The sequence below is a fragment of the Natrix helvetica genome, assembly GCF_964273705.1.
Source record: "Natrix helvetica genome assembly, chromosome: 3".
Lineage (NCBI taxonomy): Eukaryota > Metazoa > Chordata > Lepidosauria > Squamata > Natricidae > Natrix > Natrix helvetica.
Genome location: NC_138549.1, coordinates 50,273,032 through 50,287,601, shown reverse-complemented (window position 1 = coordinate 50,287,601; position 14,570 = coordinate 50,273,032). Strand labels below are relative to the sequence as shown.

At 42.0% G+C, this 14,570-nt stretch overlaps 1 protein-coding gene across 6 annotated transcripts in view; it reads right to left on the bottom strand.

Moving 5' to 3' along the window:
• Positions 1-14,570, bottom strand: part of CNKSR2 (connector enhancer of kinase suppressor of Ras 2) — a 318,427-nt gene that overhangs the window by 197,691 nt on the left and 106,166 nt on the right. For all 6 annotated transcript variants that reach the window (XM_081947981.1, XM_081947982.1, XM_081947978.1 and 3 more), the window contains exon 5: positions 2,084-2,125. In XM_081947981.1, coding sequence (XP_081804107.1) covers positions 2,084-2,125 — 42 coding nt within the window. The remainder of the gene's footprint in view (positions 1-2,083; positions 2,126-14,570) is intronic.

Here is a 14,570-nt window from a genome sequence, read left to right as displayed (position 1 = left end):
ACAAACTTATTCTATAACCATAATAACAAATACAATCCAGATTCTTTCCATACATATTATATCTTATTTAATAAAATATTGTTAAATTTGTAATGCTAATGATCTTCTAACATCTTACCTAATCATGTAAAAGAATCATTTATACACACATCCCCAATAAGAGCAAATAGGGAAATAAAATTACCAAATTTTTCAGAGTATAAGATACACCTTTTCCCCAAAAAAGCGGGTGAAAATTTGGGGCATCTTATATAGCAAATGTAGCTCCCCACACCCAGAGGCCAAAAACGTGAGGCATGGAGACAGCGATGGTCTGTGGCAATCCCTGCCTCCTGGAACAGCTGTTTGGGGGTATTCCGGCAGTCTGATTCACCTGCCAATCAGCTATGCTGAATCAGGCTGCAATAAGTGCTGAAGCTGACCTGGCTGGTCAGAATTTGCAGCAGCAATCACATTCAGAAAGCACACACAAATACCTGATTCAGCAGGATTCAAAATAATAATAATATACAATACATTACCAAAAGCAGGCTTTTCAAGGTAGCAGTAAATACAAGCAAAACACAAGGAGTTTCACTTTCAGTTCTTGGCTAAGCCAGGGTCCTTTCTGTTTCCTTGTTGCTCACACAGCAAATTTCAGAGTCCAAATAGCCCTCATTGGCTGACTTAGTTGCTATGCCTATTCATTGGCTGACATTGTTACCATCTGTCAGCTGAATACCATGGATGCTGGTAGGCAGAGGCAGAATTTTTTTAATTCTTATTGTCCTCCCCCAAAACTAAGGTGTGTCATACTCCAGAGCATCTTATACTCCGAAAAATATGGTAGTTTGCTGCAAAAATACATAATAGTTGGTTTGTTTGTTTATAAAATTTATTCGCCACCTATCTTACCATAAGGTAACTCTGGGCGGCTTACTGTCACATCTAAGTTAAAACATAAAAAAGTTAAAATCAAATATTAAAACCAAAGACACATGGGGAGGACTGTGGTGGAGCAGAGGAGAGGTGGGATCTCCATTACGCTGTTCCCCCACTGGGCCCCCAAGCTGACTTGGAGAACATCTTTTGAAAAAAAGATAGTAGTGTTCCAGAGGGCATGAGCAACAGCAGAGAAAGTCCTCCTCCTGGAGCCCACTAGCTAGAGCAATTGGGTTGATGGGTCCCACAGCACGCCTCCTCAGCCAGCAAGATTTGTACAGGCCAATCCCAATGGAGTATGACAGTCCCTCAAGTAATCTGGACCCATGCCATAAAGGGCTTTAAAGGTGATCACCACATCTTGAATTGCACCCAGAAGCAGACTGCAGCTCACGGAGCAGTGGTATTACAAGGGCCATTCTTGCCCCCCACCCCCCAAACTACCTCTCTGCCACACTCTGCACCAGCTGTAACTTCTGAATGCTCTTCAAGGGTAGCCACATGTAGAGTGCATAATAGTCAGCCATGAGATGACTAGGAACTGAATGACTGAATGTCAGCTAAATAAATCTCCAAATGCTATAGCTAGGTTCAATGGTAGAATGAAAAATTGATATAGGACAGAGTTTTCTGTAAAGTGAAGAAATGTATGATGGAAGCATAATATGCATAGATAAAAGTACACATCTTATAGATCATTAGATGAACGACTGTAGAAAAGAAAAACAATTGATACCAGTCTTAAAATAAAAGAGCTCCAAAAGGTAGTTAAAACAAGAAGGATCCCATTCTTCTTAGCAATGGTAAAATAATACATTCTCTTGGATTTGGAACATCATCCACTTTTGATATAGTGCTGGTATAGTCTTGGTGGTTCCAAGTGGAGAGATTAGCAAGAAAGAATGGCTAATAGTATATACCTTGTTCCCTTAAATGCACGGTACATGGAAATCTATATAGTTTTATATTTTTAGATAATGGTTCAATATGTGGGGCAGAATTAAGTACCCCTAGTACCCTTAGTAAAGCAACTGTGTAGAATAAAGCCTAGAATGTAAGTAGGCTGTATAGATGAACCAACAGTGTTTGACTATATAAGGATTAACATTTAGTTAACGAGTTCACTATTAATATCTATGATGATGCAATAAATGCTACTTACCACATGCAAAATTTTGTTCTCTGTTTCATGTACTGTGCAGTCCTAGAAAGATAAGATGAACTGAAATTAATTTAATTTAATTTAATGAAATATTTAGGGGAAAGTGGTTACTTTTTAATACTTCAATAATATAAGAGGGGGGAAGGAAGGAAGGAAGGAAGGAAGGAAGGAAGGAAGGAAGGAAGGAAGGAAGGAAGGAAGGAAAGAAAGAAAGAAAGAAAGAAAGATAGATAGATAAAGAGATAGATTGATTGTTTGGAGATAAGAAATATCAGTTCCTTCCCTTGATAGCCATAATTCTGAATTATCTTGCCCAATAACCATAGTACATTATCTACAACTCCTCACATATTTAGTTGGTTTACTAAATAAAGGATTTTGTGTGGGTGTGTGGGTGTAATAAAATAAATGAAAAATATGAACTAAGCTAATATACAACATGAATTAAACTAATATATGAACTAATTACATACAAAATGAATACAGGCATCACAAAACTATTTTTAAAATGTTTTTATTTATTTATTTAAATATGAACATTCCATCTTTCCTCAAACAGTGCATCATCTGGGTACAAATATCTCTGTGTAATAACCATCAAAATTTACAACATTATTCACATTGAAATTAATTCTCTAATCTTAGAATTATAGTATATTAAACCGTTTAACATAGTGAACCTGCTTGTTTTTTTCTCTTAACCTATCTTCTGATTTAAAAAAGTAACATTAAGCATAATAATCATCATCATAATACTAACAATTATCATATTGTTTATATCTCTATCTTAACATATTTTCTACTCTTCTTTAATCTCCTTTTATTTCCAACTTCCATTTTTATTCTCTAACCATTGATAAAATAATTTCCATGTCATATAATATTCAGTTTGTTCTTTCTCCTTAATTGCCAGTTAATCTGTTCTTTTCTGCACATTCTAATAGTTTCCTAATCACCTTCTCATCAGTAGGGATCTCTTCACTTTTCCAATGTTGTGCAAATACAATTCTAGCTGTGGTTAATACATGAATAATTAAATATGTGTTCTCTTTACTAAAAGTTTCAGGTAAAATCCCCAACAGAAATATTTTTGGTTTTAAATCAGTGTGCTGTTTTATCATCTTTTCCAACCATGTATGTATTTTTGTCCAATATTTTTTTGCTGCTACACATGTCCACCACATATGATAATAAGACCCAGGTATCTGGTGGCACTTCCAAAATTTAGCTGACTTATCATTAAATATCTTTGCCAACCTCGCCAGTGCCATCTATAAAACATCTTATACAAATTTTCTTTATATGCGGTTGACATCGTTAATTTGTAATTCCTATCCCACAGTTTCTGCCATTTGTCTAGTTCTATTATGTGACCAAATTTTTTGCCCATGCTATTGTTCATCTTCCAGTTTTATGCCCAGTAGGTAGCTATACAATTTCTTTATCAATCGTTCTTCTGTTCCTGTTAGTGTCTTATCTAATTCTGTTAATTCTTTATAAAAACCATATAATTTAGCATCTTTCTCATATCTAGAATGTATCTGCACTTTTGAATACCATGCCATAATGATCCCTTGATCACTGAATTCTTGTTTAGTATTGAGTTCCCCCTTTTCTTTCAAGATATTTTTATATCTAACAATATTTCCCATGTTAATAACATTTGGGTGAATCATTGCTTCCATTGTTGAAAGTCAAACTGGTATCCTCAAATAATGTTGCTCTTTAATTTTCTCCGACACTAATATTAATGCATTTCATGTAATGACTTTGAAAGTAACCATGTATCTTATTTTTCCCTTTCCACAAAAAGCATGCCAACCCAGGTGCAGATCATGTCCTTCCAAGTCAATAATATTGTATGCCTCAATACAATCCATTCTTTCATCTATGTTAATACAGTGGCCTGGTAATACAATTTGGTAACTCAAAACCTCCTCTACTTCTTGAATCTTGCAACAATTTAAAGCTAATTCTGGCTTTTTTCACTTGCCAAATATATGTATGCATTATTTTGTTAAGTTCCTCAAAATATTTTTTTCCAATTTTATCAGGATTGATAAAGCTCAGCTCCTGGGATGCTTTCTTGGCCAGCCGCCGATTTATAAACAGAAATTAACCATCTTCTTTTAAACTTTCCACTTCAATGAGAATTTAAGAAGTTTTAGAAAAATTCTCATTGAAATTGGAAGTTTGAAAGAAGTTGGTCAATTTCCGTTTATAAAGGCCACGTGGCCAGGGTGGCGGGGCTGTCCTGGAGTGTGTCCCAGTCAGGAAGGGGCACCAGGAGAAAGTGGGTCCACCAAAAGCCCAACTGCAGCCGGCAACAGGACATGAAGGAGCGGCCGCCAACAGAAGTGGGAGTGTCTCCAGGTTGGTGGGCTGGCGGGGAGGTTGCGGAAACCTGGAGGTGGCGGGGAGGTGGGGGTTGAGGCTGCCCTGGGCACCTGCAAGGGACAGCAACCTGCTGCCCCCAACTCTCAGAGGGAGGAGGCAGGAAAGCGAGCCCCCGGCCTCAACTCTGCCTCCTTCCTTGAGAGCAAAGTTCGAGTCTGCCCACAGCGACTCCCTCACACCCACGGCCAATACAGAATGGAAAGGGAGAAGGAGGAGCCCAGCCATTCATGCTTAATTGTTTGGCTCAGCAGGCGCCCCCACGCAAAGCCGAGAAAAGGTGGGCGAGCGCCTCTCACCTTTGCAACCCAAAGGCTGGCATTTTGTCTCTGCGGTGCAAATCGGGCCTCGAGCCGTGGCCCACCTGCCTCCCCTTTGTGCCTCCTGCATCTGCCGGCTGCTCAGGGAAGGCCGGAGGCTTCAGCTGGCCAACTTATGTAAGACAAGACAGGCAGGCTGGTGGGTGCATGACTCTGCCCGGGAAAACGTAGAAGGTGCAGAATCAGCTCTGCCTGAAGGCGAGAAGGCTTGGAGCCCCCCCCCCCTGCTCGCCCGCCAGCAGAAGCCTCCCAGGAAGTTTTGGCTGGTGGGCGCGCAGGAGGGAGTTCCAAGCCTTCTCACCTTCAGGCAGAGCTGATTCTGCACATTCTACATTTTCCCGGGCAGAGTCATGCGCCCACCCGCCTGCCTGTCTTACACAAATTGGTCTGGAGTGGGTGAGACCATCTTTGGGGAAAGGCCATTCCTTCTGCTCAGCTTACGCACTTGAAAAGACCCTGTGTTTCCATGTCCATAGCTGATCCCTTTCTGGCCAAAAAGGCACCTTTTCGGTCCCAGCAGGGCTTCTGGAAGAGAGTGATTGAAGCGGCTTCTCTCTCCTCCTCCTGCCAGCCAAAGGAAAAGCCCCAGGGAGACAGGCTCTGCATGCTTTTCTGCCAGGCTCCCACAGCCGATCCTCCACTGACCCCAAAAGAAGAAGCATGGCGGAGAGGAGGAGTCGAAGTCATGATGATACTCAATGCTCTGAGATCGCAGTCGACACTTTTGCCACTGAATGGTCCAAATGAACATAAACTGTCCCGCAGAGACAGTGAACGGGAAGAATATGTCTTGGTGATCTCAGGGACATCGCAAAATCCCTGATCGATCCAAGAGAAAGTCTTCAAGCCGATGACAAAAAATCCAGCCAGAGGCTGACGAAGTCAGGGCGACTCCAAAACGGAAGGATATGGAAAGAGAAAGTGTTTCCAGCTGGTGAGGAAATTTTACTGTTTTAAGAGTGACTGCCTATAAAAAACTTAAAAAAAATTCAAATTGGAGAACAGAAGAAATAAGAGACGGAATTAAATTTGGAATGGTTTTTGACAGGGAGTTATCTTTTTTCTTTTGAATGTTATCTTCACGCACGGAATTTAGGTTAGACCTGCCAGCTGCCTCCCTGATTGTACCCACCTACCCCCCCTGCTGACTATCTATCAACAACTGCCCCTGTTTACTATTTGCGTGTGCCCTGAAGGATTCCTCCCTATCTTCTATGACTTATTGTTTGACTAACCATCTGCCCCTTGCCCATTACCAACAATAGTCCAACTACCCCTCGCCATCCACCATTTACCATCCACTAGCCCCCACTTTTCGACTGTTATCCGACCAGCCTACCACCTCCCCCATCTAGGACTGGACTATTCTCTTTCACACTGCTTTTCTAATTACACTGGACTATAGCATCTTGCCCGGAACATCCTCAGCACTATCCTAGGCCCCTGACAAATTTTTTTAACATTCTATGTATTTAAAGTCAGACCTGATCCTACTGCGGGAGTCCCCCCTCTCGCAGGTGTGGCCCTCCGCCCTTTCAAGGGCCCACCTTGATGACGGATTTATTAATCTCGAGAGGTGGAGGAAGCAGAGACTTAGGGGTTTTTTAGTTAATTGTTTTTTAAAAACTTTTAGGGGTAGGGGTTCAGGGGTTGGGGGGCCGGTGGGTCAGGTCAGGAGCGATGAGAGAGCCAGGTCTTTAGGTGTGGTCGCGAGCAGAAGGAGCGGAAGGGAGGAGGAGGGGGAGAATATCGTTCCTTTACAGGGCTCGCTGATTTCAACGGTCGTAGGGAGGGGCAGATACGAGGACAGATTAAGAACTCATAGTCGGTTGGGAGACCGTGGGTGCTGGTTATACCCGGTCGCTTGTACCCGCGTTCTAGGTGGTCAGGAGCTGCAGACCCAGGGCCTGAGGCTGTTGCTATGCAATGCGAGGTCCGTCGTTAATAAGGCCCCCCTCATCCACGATCTAATTTTGGAGGGGGAGCCGGACCTCGCGGGAATAACGGAGACCTGGTTGGGCCACGAGGGAGGTTTACCCCTCGTGGAAATGTGCCCACCAGGCTACCGAGCATTTCACCAGCCCCGGGCCCAGGGAAGGGGTGGTGGGGTAGCAGCGATTATCCGGGAGGATTTAGAGCCAAGGGAGTCCACTGTGCCACAGACGTCCGGGTGTGAATCCCTTGTTGTGAAATGGGGCCCTGGGAGACAGTTGGGCCTGCTGATAGTATACCTGGCTCCTCGCTTTACATCAGCGGCCCTGCCTGAACTCGAGCTGATCGCATCGGTGGCGGTTGAGACCCCCAAACTCTTAGTGATGGGGGATTTTAACCTGCCATCGGTGGGAGAAGCATCCGAGGGGGTTCGGGAGTTCATGCCTTCCATGACAGCCATGGACCTGACTCAATTGATTCAGGGCCCGACACACGAGGGAGGACACACCCTGGGCCTTGTTTTTGTCTCTGGCCAGTGGTTGAGTGATCTGGGAGGAGGGGACTTAACCATCACTCCCCTGTCATGGTCAGATCACTCACTCCTCCGACTCGACTTCCCTGGTGCTACCCCCCGCTGGGGGAGGCGGAACCAGAAAACACTAGATGGTTCCGCCCCAGGCACCTGATGGAACCAGATAGGTTCCAGATGGAGCTTGGGCCACCTCCTGCAACCCTGACCCGCCCCCGGGTAGAAGACCTGGTGGTCGCATGGAATAATGCAACTACCGGGGCCTTGAACCGGGTGGCGCCTTTGCGGCCTCTCTGGCGGCAACGATCCACCCTGGCCCCTTGGTTTACCGAGGAGCTAAGGGTGATGAAACGCCGCAAGAGATGCCTAGAGAGTCGTTGGAGATCCTCCCGTTCCGAATTTGACCGAACACAGGCACGAGCCCATTTAAGGACGTACCTTGTGGCATTGAGCGGCCAAACGTCAATATTGTGCCGCTCTCATTGCATCCGCAGAGAACCGCCCTGCCGCCCTGTTTCGGGTGTCCCGCTCCCTCTTGTTTCAGAGGCCGCGGGAGGCCCCTTTACAGGGTAGGGCAGAGGAGTTTGGGAAATATCTGCAGGATAAAATCGCTCAAATCCGGAAGGATTGGGTCCCTGTCAGTGGTCCAATGGAGACGTCCGTGGCGAGTCTTGAGACTCCGATCTGGGAGGAGTTTGACTTGGTTGCCATTGAGGATTTGGACAGAATGCGTGGACGACTGCGACCCACCACATGTTTATTGGACCCGTGCCCCTCCTGGCTTGTACTGGCATCCTGGGAGGTTACACGTGACTGGCTCCTGGGCCTAGTGAACGCTTCGTTGAGTGAGGGGTCTCTCCCGGCCTCTTTGAAAGAGGCGGTGGTGAGACCCTTGCTCAAGAAGCCTTCCCTGGACCCTATGGAGATGGCCAATTATCGTCCTGTCTCCAACCTTCCCTTCTTGGCGAAGGTTGTAGAGAGTGTGGTGGCTTACCAGTTTCCACGACATCTGGAGGAAGATGATTATCTAGATCCGCGCCAGTCCGGCTTCCGTCCCGGGCACAGCACGGAGACGGTCTTGGTCGCGTTGGTAGATGATCTCTGGAGGGCCAGAGAAAGGGGTTGTTCCTCTATCCTGGTCCTATTAGACCTCTCGGTGGCTTTTGATACCATCGACCATGGTATCCTGTTGCGCCGACTGTAGGGGTTGGGGGTCCGGGGCACCGTTTTGCGGTGGTTCGGCTCCTACCTTTCCGGTCGGACGCAACGTGTGTTGGCAGGAGAGCAGAGGTCGACCCTAAGCCCCCTTACTTGTGGGGTGCCACAGGGGTCGGTCCTCTTGCCACTCCTGTTCAACACATATATGAAGCCGTTGGGTGAGATCATCCGTGGTTTTGGGGTGGGATTTCATCTGTACGCTGATGATACTCAGCTGTACATTTCTACCCCGAACCACCCCAACGAGGCCGTCGAAGTGATGTCCCGGTGTGTGGAAGCCGTACGGGTCTGGATGGATGACAACCGACTCAAGCTCAACCCCTCCAAGACGGAGTGGCTGTGGGTACCGGCTCCCCGGTTCAGCCAATTAATGCCATCTTTGGCCATCGGGGGCGTTCAACTTGCCCCCGTGGAGCGGGCGCGCAATTTGGCCGTCCTCCTGGATGCCCGGCTGTCCATGGATGACCATGTGACAGCCGTGGCAAGGGGGGCGTTCCACCAGGTTCGCCTGGTGCGCCAATTGCGCCCCCTACTGGACCGGGACGCCTTACGCACAGTCACTCATGCGCTGGTGACGTCTCGCCTGGACTACTGTTAACACTCTCTACATGGGGCTTCCCTTGAAATGCACCCGGAGGCTACAGTTGGTCCAGAATGCGGCCGCGCGGGTAATTATGGGGAGTTCCAGGTACTCCCATGTGACACCTTTCCTGCGCGAGCTGCACTGGCTTCCTGTGGTCTATCGGGTGCGTTTCAAGGTTTTGATAACGATCTTTAAAGCGCTCCATGGCTCAGGACCTAGTTACTTACGGGATCGTATCTTGCCCCATACATCCCTGCGACCAATTCGCTCGCACAGAGAGGGACTCCTCCAGGTGCCGTCCACCAGACAGTGCCGAGGGGCGGCGCCTAGGAGTAGAGCTTTCTCTGTGGCGGGCCCAGCCCTGTGGAATGACCTCCCTCCGGATATTAGGACTACCTCTGACCTCCGCTCCTTCCGTGTAAAGCTCAAGACCCACCTATTTCAAGTACCTGGCCTGGCTCAACCATAACTTCATAACGCTCCTGACGGGTTTTTTATTTTTGTAATTTTTTTTATTATTATTTTTATTTAATTTATTTAGGGGATTTTAATTATTGTGATTTTAATTGTTTCCATCCATTTGTCCACCTCCTCTTTGTATACGTCTTTGTATACGTCTATATTATATGTATGTTTGTCCATACTTGTATTTTTATGTTTTTATTGTACGCCGCCCCGAGTCCTTCGGGAGAGGGTGCGGCTAAGAAGTAATAATAATAATAATAATAATAATAATAATAATAATAATAATAATAATAATAATAATAATAATAATAATTAAAACGAATGGACTAAGCCTTCTTCTATTTTCTTTTTTCTTTTTTATTACTCTCTGTAACATATAGTTCAAAATCCTCCTCTTTCATTACTGTGGGTGTTTTTCTAACTCATTTAAGAATTGGACTTTCTTTTCAATTTGAAATACAAAAAAGACATTTTAAAACTTTGCAACATTGTAACAACAGCACTGCTTAGAAACTTTGTGTATTGGAAACGAAACACTACTTTCTCTCACTGATTATCTCGGCTCGGCATTTCAAGGTCTTATTGCTTGTTTACAGAGAGCGATAAGAAAAGCACACAGATGTTCTTAAATAGCAGTGTTTATTAGTTGAAAACACTGGCACAATCTCAACAGGAGAAAGAGGCTTTAAGTCTGCAAAAGATATTCTCAGAAATACAGAAATTATCAAATACATGTGAGAGGATTGAGAAGAAGTTGGATGATTTAGTACGATTAGCAGCAAAATATGACGGAGAAGTTAAAGAAGCTTATCAAATGGATAAAGTGGCAGTTAAAATTCAAAAAAACGAAGAGGAAAATGAATATAAAGAAACTAAAACTCCTGATATTTATGGTGATTGGTTTGTCTCTGAAAATGGAAAGAGTGGACTATTGAAAGAGGAATTAAATGGAGGAGAAACTTACTTCAGATGACAAGATACAGAAGAAGAAGAAATAAAAGAATTTATGGATTTAAAGAGAGAAACTTTATTAGCAATATCATTGATAACACCACTGACAATTAAATATAAGCGGATTAAGGAAACAGAAGAAGGGCATCGAAATTACATGAGAGATTTTATAAGCAAAGAGTTGCTAAGAGGAGTCCATACAAAATTGATTAAGGAGATGATTAGAGGACTGACACCACAAAAGGCAGAAGATATGAGACTGTTTTGTTACTGAAAAAAGATACAGGTTGATAGATGGAAGAGTATAACTTAAAACTAGCTAAACCTAGTGAAATGTAGTGATAATAGATATAGATAAACAAATAACTGATAATGATAATAATGATAATAATGTATACAATGTGTAGTGTCATGATAAGTAATAATGGGATATGAATATTGAATGGAGCCATGAAAGGAAGATCAGAAACCCTCTTGGATTTTATATAAAGATTAATTTTTAAAAAAAGAACTAAGTTAGATATAGTTAAGTTTTGAATATTAGGGGGAAAATGTTATGATACAGGATATAGTTAAATAAAGTAGGGATAATGATAATAAGGTATATATAGGCATGGGTACAACATAAGGAAATTGAATGTAAATTGCAAATAATGATTTGGAAAGAAGGATTAGAAAATTTTGTTATTGAATATTATGAATATTTAACTAGAATAGGACATAAAGATTCAGTGTTATTGGAGGATCTTAGAAATAGTAAATGAAATGCCAGTATGTGTTTATGTATTAAATCTTGGTATATTTTATGATGAAGGATGTTTAAACAATTATAGTCAAATGAAAATGGAGGTATGATAATGGAAATATGTATAAATTTTTGAGTTAAAATACGAATTATATAAATTATATTTGATGACTGTGGAAGAGATGCATGAAAGCTTTTTGTAACCAACTGATACACTTTCTACAGTATGCAAAAAAAGAAGATTTTATGTGTTGTGTTTGTTTTGAAAATGAAAAATAAAAAAATTCTTTTAAAAAGAAAGAAAGAAAGAAGGAAGGAAGGAAGGAAGGAAGGAAGGAAGGAAAGAAAGAGAGAGAGAGAGAGACAAGAAAGAAAGAAAGAAAGAAAGAAAGAAAGAAAGAAAGAAAGAAAGAAAGAATGGAAGGAAGGAAAGAGGGAGGGGGAGACACAAGAAAGGAAGGAAGGAAGGAAGTAAATGGGGGAGAGAGAGACAAGAAAGAAAGCAGGAAGGAAGGAAGAAAGAGGAAGAGAAAGGAAAGAAAGAAAGAAAGAAAGAAAGAAAGAGGGAGAGAGAGACACAAGAAAGAAAGAAAGAAAGAAAGAAAGAAAGAAAGAAAGAAAGAAAGGAAGGAAGGAAGGAAGGAAGGAAGGAAGAAGGCAGAAAGAAAGAGGAAAGGAAGAAAGAAAGAAAAGAGAACTTATGATCACAATTGAGCCCAAAATTTTGGTTGCTAAGCAAGAGCGTTGTTAAAAGAGTTCCACATTTTACAAATTGGTAACTCCCACCTGGTCACATGACCGCCAAACCACGGCCACAAAATAAGCCACACCTAGAGAATAGATTCTAAAAAAAATCGAAACCCACCACTACCTTAATGCTAACTTTCTCAGTCATAGCTCCATTTATCATCACCTTTGTAGTTTGTTTATAATATATCGCCTTATTCATGTTAATAAATCTATCTCCAAAGTCCATCTCTTTTAGTTGTGCTAGCATAAATTGCTAGTTCACATTATCAAATGCTTTCTGGGGTTCACAAAACTATCCACTCTGTCCTATAAATGATAAAATAAGTAATGAAGTATATAGTCATGCCAATAAACATAAATGTAAATTTATATTTGTGGAAGTCAAGCAACTTGCTTTAATAATTTAATCATTGAATATTTTCAATTATGAATGTTCTTATAAACTAATTTACATATCATTGAATATGCAACATGTATAATAACACTATCTCACATTTCACCATTTAGGTCTTTAAAATATTATTAATATAACATTTACCATGGGAAGTTGTAAAATAAACTGTTATGAATATCTGAAAATAATCAAAATTCAGTGATCATTTATAATTACTATATGACTCCCTGAAATTTAAATAACCAAAGTATCCTTGATTTTCTAGTGAAATCTGATTAAACCCATTAAAGCTTATTCTAAAGCAAGAACAAAAAATATTCATGAGTGTATACATATATTTTCTAAATAATTCAAACACAAAATAATCTAAAAAGTGAAGAAACCACAAGGAAAGGGAGAGAGAGAAATCCCATTTTCTATTAAATGCCTTTTCAGAATGAATTTGTTCTGAATCTGAAACAACTTAGGTCCTGGAAATTCTTATAGTATTACGAAGCATTTTGTCCTAATGCTTGTTGGTAGAAATAGTGGAATTAAGCCAGCTGCCAAAGCTCTATTTACAATGATTATTTTCTTAACTTCTAAATTGCATAAACATTGAACTAATACCAAGAATTTCAATGGAAGAGTACATAGGACTAAAGGCCCTACAATTTGTTGATTTCTATTCGTCCAACTTTCAGTGTAGCTTAGTACTTTTTGAGACTGAAAGCCCCTTAATTCTTCTTTAAAAAGTAGCAAGGTGCTTCATTAATCTAACATTAGTGCAATCTAACATCATTAAAATGTAGTTTTAGCTTTTGCAATTTTGAAATATTTCAGTCAAAACCACTGAATGTTCTTAATACTTTAGCTTACAATTTAAATCTTTCTGCTCTCTCCCTGTCTCTGCCCATATCTCTCCCCTATAGACATAAATATTAATTGCTAAAAGTTTTCATGAATAAAGTGAATGCATTTATAGAGAGAAAAAATAAGGCAAATGTGTGTTACCCACATGCAAGATGAACTGCTCCCACACATCATGCTTTTCATCATAAATGAGAAACAATGATGGCATTCTTTTCTTAACTAGAACAGAACTAATCTACTCATATTTACTGCATATTTGCCTGCCTGGAGCAATCTACAACATACAGTATAAGGACTGCTATGTAAGACAAATAGGCAGAAGTCAAGCAGAGAGTATCCATGAACAGCAGTCAAAAATTATAATAGAGTAGAATAGAGTAGAGCAGAACAAACTAGGAGCTGGAAGGGACCTTGGAGATATTCTAGTCCAGCCCCCTGCTCAAGCAGGAGAACTATACCATCTCAGACAAGTGACTGTCAGTCTCTTCTTAAAAACCTCCAGTGATGGAGTGCCTATGATTTCTGGAGGCAAGCTGTTCCATTGGTTAATTGTCCTTGTTGTTTCTCCTTAATTCCAGATTGCTTCTCTCTTTGATTAGTTTCCAACTATTGTTTCTTGTCTTGCCCTCTGGTAGTTTGGAGAATAATTTGACTCTCTCTTCTTTATGGCAGCCCCTCAAATATTGGAATACTGCTATTATGTCACCCATTATTCTTTTCTTTAGATTAGCCCAGTGATAGTGAACTTTTAGGGTGCCAAAGTGCAAGCCAAAACCCACTTATTTATCGCGAAGTGCCAATGCGGCAATTTAACCTGAATAATGTTTTACTACCTTTGTCCTCTGCCAGACAGGCTACTGGGAAGGGCTAGCAGGCTAGCAGGAGGCAGGGGGCTGTTGATTTCACTGGGGAGGGAATATTGATCGAGTCTTCCACAAATCCTCTACCTGGGGCAGATCAATGGGGAAGGATGGAAGTTTGCATGGGTAGGGTTGTGTTAGTCAGCTGTCTCAAGTTTGCTAGGCCCGGAGCCCTTGGTTGCCTGGTTGCCCCTCAAGTCAGGCTGCCTAGATTGGAGTATGGGTCTAGGCAATTACTGAATACAGTTTGCTGCCTCCAACCCCTTCTTGTCCGCTGATCAGCTACTGGTTTGTTGCTTTCAGTTGCCTCTTTTCTACCATTGGGCTGCTTAGTTGGGCTCCTGAGCTGGATCTGTTGCTCTCTGTTGCCAGCTGCCTCCCACTCAACATGTAGCCATTCATTCGTTGTGCTGTTTTCATGATGTTTACATGATGAAAATGACTTAATTACACGAAACATGGGCAAACTTCATCATAGTTCCAACTAGGAATTG